This window comes from Natrix helvetica, assembly GCF_964273705.1.
Source record: "Natrix helvetica genome assembly, chromosome: 2".
Taxonomy (NCBI): domain Eukaryota; kingdom Metazoa; phylum Chordata; class Lepidosauria; order Squamata; family Natricidae; genus Natrix; species Natrix helvetica.
This window is the reverse complement of record NC_138552.1, coordinates 57,522,472-57,535,472: the sequence shown is the minus strand read 5'-3', so window position 1 is coordinate 57,535,472 and position 13,001 is coordinate 57,522,472. Positions and strand designations below refer to the sequence as shown.

General features: G+C 36.2%; 1 protein-coding gene across 6 annotated transcripts in view; it reads right to left on the bottom strand.

Moving 5' to 3' along the window:
• The window catches only part of PRDM6 (PR/SET domain 6), a 119,121-nt gene that overhangs the window by 68,617 nt on the left and 37,503 nt on the right, over positions 1-13,001 (bottom strand). For all 6 annotated transcript variants that reach the window (XM_081944443.1, XM_081944441.1, XM_081944444.1 and 3 more), the window contains one exon: positions 10,551-10,858. In XM_081944443.1, the coding sequence (XP_081800569.1) occupies positions 10,551-10,858 (308 nt within the window). The remainder of the gene's footprint in view (positions 1-10,550; positions 10,859-13,001) is intronic.

The window sequence follows — 13,001 nt, the reverse complement described above, 5'->3', positions numbered from 1 at the left end:
GGATTTTTCAGAGTGTAAAGTTTCCATATCATATGCTATCCATCCTGCACTTCAAAGGAGAATGTTTAAGGAAACCTGAAACAATTGCAGAAATCTAGCATGTTAAAGGCAATCCTAAAACTGTGGAAGAGGCAGGTTTATAAACTTCCCTAGTCTGTCTTTCTTTTTTCCCTTCCTTCCTCTCTCCCTTTTCTTCCTTCCTTTTTCTTCCTTCCCTTCCCTTCAATTCCCTTCCCTCCCTCCTTCCTTCCTTCCTTCCTTCCTTCCTTCTTTCTTTCTTTCTTTCTTTCTTTCTTTCTTTCCTTCCTTCCTTCCTTTTTTATTTTCCTTCTGCCTTCAAGTCAATACTGATTCCTGGTGACTGCTTGAACAATTCCCTGAAGTTTTGTGGTAAAATTTCTCAGCCTGGCTTGCTTCCTTAGGGCTGAGGAGGATTGTCTGACACAAGGTCATTCAGTTGAGTTTGTGTCTAAGGCAAAACTAGAACTCATCACGTCCAAGTTTCTAACTTTCCACGCTATTTGGAAACCTTGTGAGTGACTTAACAAAAACACTCCCCCAATGTGGATTTGGCATCTTTATTATAACTTCTGTGCAAAAAAATAATGGTTTGAGATCAAATTGTGTGATCAAGTAGGCCTCTTGAGTTATAATAAGTTTGCAAGAAACAAACATTTATTGACTTTCATATCTTCAATAAAGTAAATGTTTCCTGCCACAATGCATTGTATAAAAATATTTATCTCAATAGAAGTTCACAAAGAGAATATGCTGATAGAACCCAGTAAATGTCTAAGGCTATCAGGTCTTAAAAATAAGAGGCAAAGAAAAAAAGAGCTTCTGGTTATCATGAATAGTCTATAATTAGCATATGAATCTTCTTTAAACATAAGCCATCTCTTACATTAAGATACTTGGGTGCATAATTGATCTTGAGTGGACAGAAGCATCTTATTTTAGTGAACAGAGAATATAGATATTCAAGGGCATGCCTCTTGTCAATTATCATTGTTAGAATCTGCCTATGCCACACTTGGACAATCAATTTTGTAAATGGTTGCAATAATCAAGGAAATTGCCTAATTTATAAATCCTCACATATAGCATTTTAATGGATTCTTACATTTTCATGCTGATGCCTTCAAAATTAAATGGATTGTTGTCCAAACTGTCATTGCATAAAATGATAGAAACATTCAGTCTTGTAAGTTACTGTATCTCATGGATATTCAAACCCTCAAAACATAATCACTCATTAGTGAATTACACAATAGGCCTTCTATTACAGAACTGCAGTGTGACAAAAGAGCATGTTTCCTTCCAAACAAAGCTGTGAATAAAACTAGAGGAGCAAAGCATTGATGGTTGGAAAGTATTAAACTTTACTGAAGTGGAATAAAAAGTCAGATGATAACATTGCTAATATATTTTTTTTTATTTCCTTCTTCCTAAGCCTCAAATTGAATGAAATGGTATCTTTTCTTCACCATTAGCCCAACAGATGATATTGTTATCGTAAAGCAAATGTTGCTTTCCAGATAATCTAATAACATTAAAAAAGACACTTTGGATATTGTATATGGTAAAATATTTGCCCAATGGTGCAGAGAGCTTTCCTTCAAATGAAGGGAACCCCTCAAATTAAATTACAACTGGTACCCCTTTTTCTTACTGATCATTAAATCAGCACATTCTACATATTTAGACATGGTTATACAGAGATTGCTATTCTTCGTTAAATCTTAAGCAATTGATTTGAGTCAGTGTTGGGCTGTCAGTGTTTTACTTACTGCTCAATCTCACTAACCTGACATTTATGGTTTACTGATTGGCCTCTGTCAGTGATGGTGGCTGTAAATTCACTTTGAAAAGCTTTGTGTTAACAGCCTTCAGCCAGGCTCCGAGAAGGGTACGAGCAGGCAGCTGACAATTGCTCGACCTTCTGCCCTTATTACAGTGAGTAAATCAGGCTTTGAGCTATTAAGCTGGAGCCTGAGGCCTACACAAAAAGGATTGACATGACTAAAGGTCAACCTCTGTCACACATGTGTAACAATTTGGATAATGGAATTCTCTAAGTTATTGGGGAGGGGGAGGGGGAAAGATGGCCATGACTTAGAAATGGAGCAAATGCTGGCTGTAATTCTATGATTCTTTGCAGGAGAGGGAGACTGGAGTAATAGTTACTCCAAAGCAGCCATATTTAAATTCAAGGAGGAAAAAATCCTCAGGACACAAAACAACACTGGGTGAGAATGAGCAGTGGATTTGCAAGGCAAATATCTACCATATTTCTAGCACACAGATTCCATATGACAACTCAGCACAGGAATAGGATTTTTGAATCTGCTCATACTATCGTTATCATGCCAATATCAGATGTATTGTCAGCTTTGGCTATATGAATACTAATATCATAGAATGTAACTAAGTTGTGTTTGGTGTGGAAAAATGTACTAAGGCTTTTATAAGATCTGCTTCTAAATCAAGTCTGAGCTGATTCAGGCAAAACAGTTCACAAATTACAGTTATCAGTGAAGTGGAGGAGTAGAAATAAACTAGAGAGCTGTTGTTTTTGTATCTTTAAAAACTACTGGATTGGATTGGATTAAATTACATTACATTAGATAGATCATTATAACCTTTTAAAACGTTCATTAGTATGTATAACAGTATCTATGCAATTACAATATGAACCTAGCTGAAGTACAGAGATATAACAGGCCAATCCTAAAAATCTGTAATCAGAAGTTCCATTGTGTTGCATGATATTTATTTCCAAATAATTGTATGCATTGGAGTGACAAACATTCTAATTGGATGACTATTTTTGTAACCTGTTCTGACCCAATACATATGATGCAATTGCCATAGTTACATCAGGCAAAAGAAAGCTTATATGTAATGTATCATTTTAACATTTAAAATGAACTTCTTTTAATTCATATGAAACAAATGCAAATAAGAAGTAGTGCTTTTACTCCTTGTTTTGCCTGCTGCTAGTGATAACATCTCAGGTCTTTTTTTCAAGGATATATTGATGATTGTTATACTGACAGCAGATTAAATTTCTATCACCATGTTCCATGAATTTGTATGAATCAACAACTCAGTTACATCACTATTGCACAGAGATACATATTGAATGCATTCTAAGAGATCTTTGTTGTGATTTGGTGTTGGTACATATAATTGATTAGGGCACAAAAGTCGCTGGCACACAAAAACTTTCTGGGAGATAAGAATGCAGCAGGAGCCAGAAAATTTCCTCTCTGATATTAATGTTATTATTTTGTATGTAAATTTGTTGTTTTAAGTCTGGCTTACTCCTGATTATAGAGGTTTGCTTATTTCTGTAGTTGCTATGTATGTTATTCAATTAAACATTCAGGAATTGAATAGAAACTTGTGATGATGATGGTGATGATGATGATTTTATCTATTAAATTTGTTTGCTGCCCATCTCATTTCAAAGGGATTCATCAAAGATACAAATGATGTTGGCAATCAGTCAATTATCTAACATATTTATCATAAGAAAATTAATGCACCCTTCCAAGCAAGGTAAACACAGAATAGACATACATATGAACTGAATATATGAAATTTATTTTATCAAAACTCATTTTGTTGGCTTGTGGAGTAAGGAGATATGGTCCCCAACTCTTCCAAAACTAGTGATGAATGTCAGTGAATCTGACAGTGTTAAGCATTAAAAAACAAACTATTTGATCTAGAGGTAAAGGCTAGAAATTGAATTCTCGTCCTTCCTTAGGTATGAAAGTCATCTTGGTTGTTGCTTGAGTTATATATAAAAATATTAAAGGTGGAATAAAAGAGTACACACTTCATTACTGAATGCATGTACTGTATCTGGACTGGCACTTTCTAAATACATTTTAACAATGCTCATCTATTTGTATATATATATACACACACACAGACACAGACAGACACACACACGTGCACAAGAATTATAGCTGCAGTTTTGCTGACATTTACTTGGAATAAACCCTAGTGAAAACAATTGCCAACCAAAACAATGGAGGAATAACTTAGGACTCTTGCCAAGAAGACTTTTCTAAGTAAATATGCTTTTTAAGTCAGATGTGTTCCATTACATTTCACATAAGCAAGAGAATTAAGATGTTGAGATAGGGGTTTAATATCCTAATCCAATCCCTAAACTCGTTGAGAAGCAAATAGTTGTATATAATTCTTGTTTATTGCTAATTTCCTATAGTAACACCAATCATTTTAGCATTCCTTGTGCATTTTAATTATTTTTTCCATTCTATCATATTCAAATGAAATATTGAACCACATAACTCATTTAGCAAGATTATCTAAAGGTGAAAAATAGACTGATATTTAATTTAACATAATTTCTATACAGCCTACCAGAACTACTTTTACTAAATTCCCTAACAGTTACTAAAAAGATACCTAAGGAATTTAAAAAGAAGGTACATTATTCTGGCACATTCTGAACTTGCATTCAGTACCAGAATTTTGCACAAACTATTCCACTTCTGGTTACCTTATAACTTTCCTATCATACTAGTTATGGTAAATCATATAAACATAACTGTAAAACAATTGAGATTTTCTGATCTACAATGAATCACTAGAGCACACAAGCTCTTTTTCACTTGATATTGCAGGCTGAAATCCAACATTATTTCCAAGGCAAAATTGTCCAGATTTCATCAACATGATATATTGAAACAGTTGACAAGCAATCAAGAAATACAGAAGGATTATTGAGTCATATAATATTCATCTTAATATAGTTATAGTTTGAAATTAATTCATGCCATCCTTTACTGCATGCATCTAAAACTAGAAGGCAGTTCAGGTTTATCTATCTCTACATTTATAACTTAGTCTATATTGCAGGGAGAAGGTTAGGTATTCTATCTTTCCATAGTTTTCACAATTTTTAAACTACCTGTGAGATTCCAACTGTGTTAAGTATAACTAGACTATCTTGGAATTCCTGAAATATGCTGATTGCAGATTTCATAAAATGTAATTATAATCTCTTCTATTAGTTCAAGACGCAGACAACTAAGACCATGATAAAACTAATTTTGCATTAAACTAAATTAAATATAGCTAAATAGCTTCTCCCATTTGTCATATTAAAGACTATAATTTGATGCAAGTCCCAATTCAGATAATGGTTTCAAGTGTGGTGGAAGAAATGTGAAGACACATTTATTTTCAGATTAGCAAATGAGCGTCTGGACTATTTCCTTCCAGCATACTTAAAATGTTCTCTTTATCTTCAACTTACCTTTGTTGCATTTTAGTTTCCTTTGACATCAAAGGAATTTAACATAGTTCTAGCAGACAAGTACATTGATCTTAACAGGATTTAAGCACAAATAACTTTCTAAGAACTGAGAACATCCTTTCAAAGTTGTGATGTTAAACTTACATCCTTGAAATTTAACTGCTATTAAATCTTAAAGACAAATGTTATATCATTGCAGTAAAAGGATCTTGTTGGCTGTGTAATCATATATATATTTATACAGAAATAAAACCTATTGATGCTAACGAATCTCCTTCCCAGATAAATATAATAGGTTTGCAAATTCAATCTGTTTTAAAAGAATAAATACATTACTTTTTTCAGTCATGTTTTCAACATTTCTCAATAGCATAAGCATGCCTTTTATTTCTGATTATTAAATAAAACTTTAAAAGCAATATAATTACTGGAAATCTTTCAATCCAATAGAGTAATCCTCGCTAAATCAGTAAAGTCATAGTCATACAGAAGGAAACATTCATTTGTTATTTGTATGTAAAAGTGTGAGAAGAATTTGCAGACAGAACATGTAGGAATTAATCCTGTGATAGATCAGGTAAAGAGAAGTAGCATTTATTTTAGTTTTATGTCCCACATAGTTATACAGTTTCCACTACATGAAGAAGGGAGAGAAGATGGATAGGGGCATATTTTGCCATTCACAGGTCTTCAAATCTTAAACTCTGAAAAACTTCAGTAATGAGACTTTGCAAACCTTTTAAATGTCTATATTATACTCCCATGGAATTTAAAGTGTGCCTTCTATACATTCCTTGAGTCTGGTCTTATTACAATTTGATGTTAAACAGAAAGTAGAAATCTTGTGCAACTAAATTAATTTATCTCGGGAACAAAAACATTAATAACTGAGATAATGTTTTCATACATGTTGGAAGTTAGTAGAGATTTCTTTTTTACTAGAAACACTAAGAAAAATATCTCATCCTCATCTATAACATCAAATTTTTGGAAAAGTTTATTTACAAGAATACTAGAAAAGAATTGGTTCCATTAACTTAGAGCAAACACATTAGAAATAATAACTGACTTTCAAAGGAATCAATCCCTGTATGAAGATTTCTTTGTGGACTTCAGTGCTATTTTTTCTGTTAAATAAATAAATCAGAACTTATTGCCTTTGCATAAAATATATCAATTCTTTTTCCCAGCTAAAAATGGGCCAATGGAAAATTAAAAGAACCACAACAGAAATGAATCATATTCTTGGCTTCCTAAAGAAATTGTCTTCTCCCCATGCTATTTTTTTTAAAAAATCACTTGGCTGATTGATAAAAGACTGTACAATTTCCCAATGAACACCCATAGGTGTCAGGCCATCTTGTGAGGTAATGGAATGGTGTTTAATTTACTTCAAACTGCTGTATATTGAACTGTATGGACTACACACAAAGCAAACACTAAATGTGTGGCAGGAACTCTTGCACGGACAAGCCAAAAAAATGTGTCTACAGCGTCCAACTATACATCAAATGCAATAATCCTGATACTTGCCAAAGTAAAACAAATAAAAGAGTGCTACATCTGCACTAGAGCTTAATTGCCTCTGCACTAATCCTTCATTGGTTTTCTAATCATACTAAAAATTATTCGAAGACCATTAAGAATCAGAAGCTTCAGGACAAGTGAAAAAAAGGAAGAGTAAGAAACTGGATTCTCCATTTGTAAAACATGTTGCTGGTTTTAAAGTAGATGTTGCCTAAGTATAATTGACCATTTTTATGATGGCCGTAAATTGAATCATGCAGTTGAAAATCAAGTCACATAGTTGAATGTGCCAATCCAGGTTAATCAATGGTGGGTTCTACTAGACTGCTGTAAAAGTCTCAAATTGCAATCATGTGACCCAAAGATGATGCAATCTGTCATAAATGTGAGCCAGTTGTCGAGCACCTGAATTGCAATCATGTGACCATGGAGCGGGGCAAAGTTTGTAAGTTTGAATTTGAGTCATAATTTATTTTTTCCTGAGGCCCTTGCTAATTTGAACTATTGTTAAGCAATGGCTATTGGTCAAGGACAACCTATATTAATTGCAACAAATTACAATTATTTTGTCACCAATTTCTTGTATACTATATGCCTGTAGACTTTTACATTCCCATTATTTACCTGTCTTTTCTCCAAATCCTCTTTAGACCCATTACAATTCAATGTCTACAATTCACAAAATGTAGCCTTGATCATTCTTGGTCCTATATTATTTTCTTTCTAAACATGTTAAAATGGCAAATATTCTGACTCAATAATACTTCAATACTGATGTTATCTAGCTCTATCAATCCAAATTTACTACATAAATACATACATACATACATACATACATACATACATACATACATACATTCATACATAGATTCTTTTAAACAAAAATATTCAATATAAAGTAAGGAAATAAAAACAAATGAAGAAACAATGAAGAAAAAAAGAAAAAAGTGCAAGAAAAGAAAAAAGTTGAAAAAGAGAAAAGAAAATATATATACCAATCGGCTTCAAATATTCCTCACAGCAATTGCAAGTATAAATATATTTTAATCTCTCTCTAAATTTACATCATGTTAATCTTTCTTCTATAATCTATCCCATTCCATCATCAAAACCATGTCACAAGTTCATTTTTTCATGGTTTACCCCCAAAAATCCATGAGGCAACCAGTCACCAATAAAAATAAATAATGTCTTTTCTCTAACCAAAGAAGTCAATTTATCAATTTCTGCAAAATCTGTCAACTTCACCAACCATTCTTTCACAGTGCATAGTCGCAAATCCAAGCTTCTTTTCCTCCATCCAATACTACACTGCCTGATGGTTTGACTAATTCTTTTTGTTGAATGTTATATTGCTATAACAAATTAATCAAGACTAAACCCTTTACATTTCTTTCTAAGCCTTTATATTCAATTACTGCATCATATTGTATCCTTCTAACTGTATGTACAGCCCTAAATGTACCCATTTCCCCCTCTCTTTAGTTTATTTATGGTAAATCTATATTTAAAATATAGATTTCTTCCTACAGAGTGTAGCAAAGATGCAGTTCTTCTTCTTGTTCTCTCCACACAATTCTGATTCACCCATTGACCATCTCCCATGTCATTACCATGTTCTCTTGCTTTGATTGTCACACCTTATGTCTTTCAGTTTTATTAATTTCAAAAGACACTCATCTTTAATACTTGCACTAGCTTTTTCCTCTTCTAACCCAAATTTTTATTATATACAATGTAATGTGTTTGCCAATTAATGAACAGCAGAATACTCAGGGGTGGGTTTCAAAATTTTTAGCAAGGGGTTCTCTGCCTGGTTGCTGGGTGGGCGTGGCCATGGTGGGCATGGCCTAGTCGACCTCCTGCACCACAGCAGTGGGGGTGTTTTTGCCCTCCCCGGGCTCATAGGCTTTCTTTGAACCTCTGGACGGCGAAAACAGCCTCCCCAGGTTCCAAGGACCTCTGGAGGCTGGAAACAGGCCCATCTCTGGCCTTCCCAAACTTCCGGTAGGCCCGTTTTTCTCCCTCCCTGAGCTTCTGCGTGCTCCCTGCACTTACTTGCATCCAAAACAGGCTGCGTGGGGACTCCTGAGAGGGTCGGGGCCAGCCAGGAGTGTGATTTCGTAGTTCTCCAAACTGCACAGAATCTTAGCTAGAGGTTCTCTCGAACCCCTGCACACGCCCAACAGCCCACCCCGAGAATCCTTAACCCATAAGCTTCTTTGTTCCTTCCGTCAATTAATGAGCATTAATGATACTCTGAAAAAAACCACCTCTAATTGAAATTCCTACAGGGTTTTTTGGAAAACATGCCTAGAAAGTATACTGGCATTTTCCTGTGCTTTCAGTGATATGTAGTTTTGGTATGCTTTTATTGAATTTAGCCCAATCTTCACAGTGATATTATCATCATATGGAAAAGCTAAAATGTTCAGCTAGGAACACAAAGATTTTATTTTCACTACACTAGAAGCAGTGTTGTGATTATGCTCCCCAGGCTGGATGAAATTTAGTCCCAATCTAAAACAAAACCATGATCTAATTCCAATGAATTAACAGAGCCACGCATTCCCTTGCACCTTTTGAAACCTCCCTTCATAGGACAATTGTGGCTGCCTTGCTTCTTTAGACATTTTGTCTAGCAGGAGGATTTAATGTTGGTTTACTAGTCTACTAGAATCATATTTTGATTCTACTACTAGAATCAAAATATGATTTAACATAGAAGAGAACCAAAACTGTGGTTTAAAGCCCCAACACTAAAATTCCAGAATGCTACATCAAAATGCTACATCAAGACAAGAGGAAGAATTTCCAGCTTCCTAAAAGACAGTTTAAGAATTTGAAACTGTCATCTGAAAAAAAAAGCTTTTAAAAATCACAGTGCGTGTACACCAAATCAATATGCTTTTGTCAACCAGTAAAAGATTGTTTTTAGCAGTATCTGTAACAGCTAACATAGAAATTGCTTTAAAAAGTGTAGCTTTTATAGGATACCAGATTTAGCTCAAAATCCAGATTGCCAAATGGAACAGTGTTTTCTGTTACAGTGGGACCTCAGGTTCTGAATGGATAGACCACGAACAATTCAGGTGCAGACCAAAAAATCTGCTAAATGTTTCATTCAGTTCACAAACCTCTTCGGGTGCCAAATAAACACAGCCGTGGTGATTTTCCCTGCTATGGTGATTTCCCCTTCTGCACCATTTTGTGTGTGTGTGCGCGCATGAGCTATCAGTCTTGATTCTGGTCACAAACAAATCAGGTGATGACCGAAGTCCTGGAGTGGATTACGGTCGGCACCTGAGGTCCCTCTGTACCAGTCTGCTGCCATCTAGTGATTGTCCAGATTTTGCAGGACTTGCTTTCAGATATTTTTCACTTTTAGAAAAGACAATAAAAAGGCCTGTTTTCCCCCTGCTCAAAATATTTATGATAATAGCTTTACACAAAGTATTTTTTTTTAAAAAAAATTATGACAACAGTCAGAAGCTCACTTGTTTCCGAATCGTACTAACTTTACATTGGTTCCATTGGTCCCCTGTGACTGCTAACAATCTGAAAGATTGGACAGAAATGCCCCAGGAGCTGAAAGGGCTCAGATGTTCCATGCTAATACTGTTAGTGCACATACTGAAATCCACCGAGGATGGACAATCAAGACAAAAGAAACCAACATGAAACGAAACCCAAGCTCCCACTTGGATTTTAAACTGTGACTTACTTCCCAGAGGTGCTGAGTATTTCTGGATCCTCCTGTTTGTACCTTTTCCGGCAGAAGAAGAACTCCCTGGAAAGGCCCAATCCAAGTGCCCTGTTGAATCCTCTGGGCTGCACAGATGCCATAGGCCAAGCCAGGAACAGTGCTGGTGCACAGACATACTTCTCGTGGCAGATCCCGAAGCCACTCCGGAATCTCAGGGGGAGGAGCTGCCGCTGCTGCACTACTAGTTCCCACCAGGCGGCGCAAAGAGTGCAGAGGTCCATGCATGGGACATTCTCCATTTCGGTTATCGGCACACATGTCACACCCTGTGGAGAAAAAGAGAATGGCAAATGCTAAAGGGCAGTTCTGATTTCTAGGCTAGCAAATAAAAATTCATCCACTACATTTTAGAGGCACATATCATAGGAAATGCATAGGAATAGATTTGTGGGGCACTCTTGTTTGGAGCACTGATAAATAAAACACATGAAAAGAGTTTGGCCCAGTGGTGTATTAAGCATACTAAGCATGTGCTTAAGGCACCAGACCCAAAGGAGGGCACCAGAAAGTTGAGAAAGAAAGAAAAAAACAATGAAGATTTGTATAGTATGTACAAAGGAGGGGAGCACCAAGATTTATCAGTGCTTAGGGCACCAATGAACCCACTGGTTTGGCCAAACACCTTATCCCAAAATGTGGCAGAGACCACTGTTCAAAATGGGCCTGGACTGAGCAGAGCAAAAGGCAACTGAGTCCACAGTATTCATTCCCATATATAGTGCAGCATTTATCTAGGATGGCGTATGGCAAGAAGATGCATGGAGAAGTAATATACAATACAATACAATAGTAGAGTTGGAAGGGACCTTGGAGGTCTTCTAGTCCAACCCCCTGCCTAGGCAGGAAACCCTATACCATTTCAGACAGATGGCTATCCAACATCTTCTTAAAGACTTCCAGTGTTGGGGCATTCACAACTTCTGGAGGCAAACTGTTCCACTGATTAATTGTTCTAACTGTCAGGAAATTTCTCCTCAGTTCTAAGTTGCTTCTCTCCTTGATTAGTTTCCACCCATTGCTTCTTGTTCTACCCTCAGGTGCCTTGGAGAATAGTTTGACTCCCTCTTCTTTGTGGCAACCCCTGAGATATTGGAACACTGCTATCATGTCTCCCCTAGTCCTTCTTTCTCTTAAGCTAAACATACCCAGTTCCTGCAACCGTTCTTCATATGTTTTAGTTTCCAGTCCCCTAATCATCTTTGTTGCTCTTCTCTGCACTCTTTCTAGAGTCTCCACATTTTTTCTACATCGTGGCGACCAGAACTGAATGCAGTATTCCAAGTGTGGCCTTACCAAGGCACTATAAAGTGGTATTAACACTTCACGTGATCTTGATTCTATCCCTCTATTTATGCAGCCTATAACTGTGTTAGCTTTTTTGGCAGCTGCTGCACACTGCTGGCTCATATTTAAATGGTTGTCCACTAGGACGCCAAGATCCCTCTCACAGTTACTACTACTGAGCAAGGTATCATCTATACTGTACCTGTGCATTCCGTTTTTGTTGCCTAAATGTAGAATCTTACTCTTTTCACCATTGAATTTCATTTTATTAGATAGTGCCCAATGTTCAAGTTTGTCAAGATCCTTCTGTATCTTAAGCCTATCTTCTGGAATGTTGGCTATTCCTGCCAGCTTGGTGTCATCTGCAAATTTGATGAGTTCCCCATTTATTCCCTCATCCAAATCATTGATGAAGATGTTGACGAGTACTGGGCCTAAAACAGAGACTTGGGGTACTCCACTGCATACTTCCCTCCATGTAGATGCAGTTCCATTGAGGACTACACGTTGAGTGCGGTTGGTCAGCCAGTTACAAATCCATCTGGTGGTGATGCTGTCTAACCCACATTCTTCTACTTTATCTAGTAGTAGGTTATGATCTACCTTATCAAAAGCCTTACTGAAGTCCAAGTAAACTATATCGACGGCATTCCTCTGGTCCACTAATTTTGTCACATTATCAAAGAATGCAATAAGATTAGTCTGGCATGATCTGTTTTTGACAAATCCATGTTGGCTTTTGGCTATTACTTTGTTTGCTTCTAGGTGTTCGCGATATAAAGTAATATAGAAAGCTGTCCAAGGGCAGAAGCCTGCCATGCTTAAATATAATACAAAATATGGCTGTCTCTTGCAGTGGCAGAGGGGGCAATTGTCCCCCCTTTACTCAAAGAATAAAAATATTGGACTAGCTTTGCATCTAAACCAATTTATATGAAAGGTAGTTCTATTGACTGGAATAAGATTTATTTCTTAGGACGCATACACTGGACAGCATCTTACTATCTTCCAACTGATTTGTGGATTAAAACTGAAGAGGTTTATTTTAACGAAGTATTCAACATCAAGGCCTGGTTCACACATGTAAATCACGATTTATTGCATCCATTATAATACACAAACCAT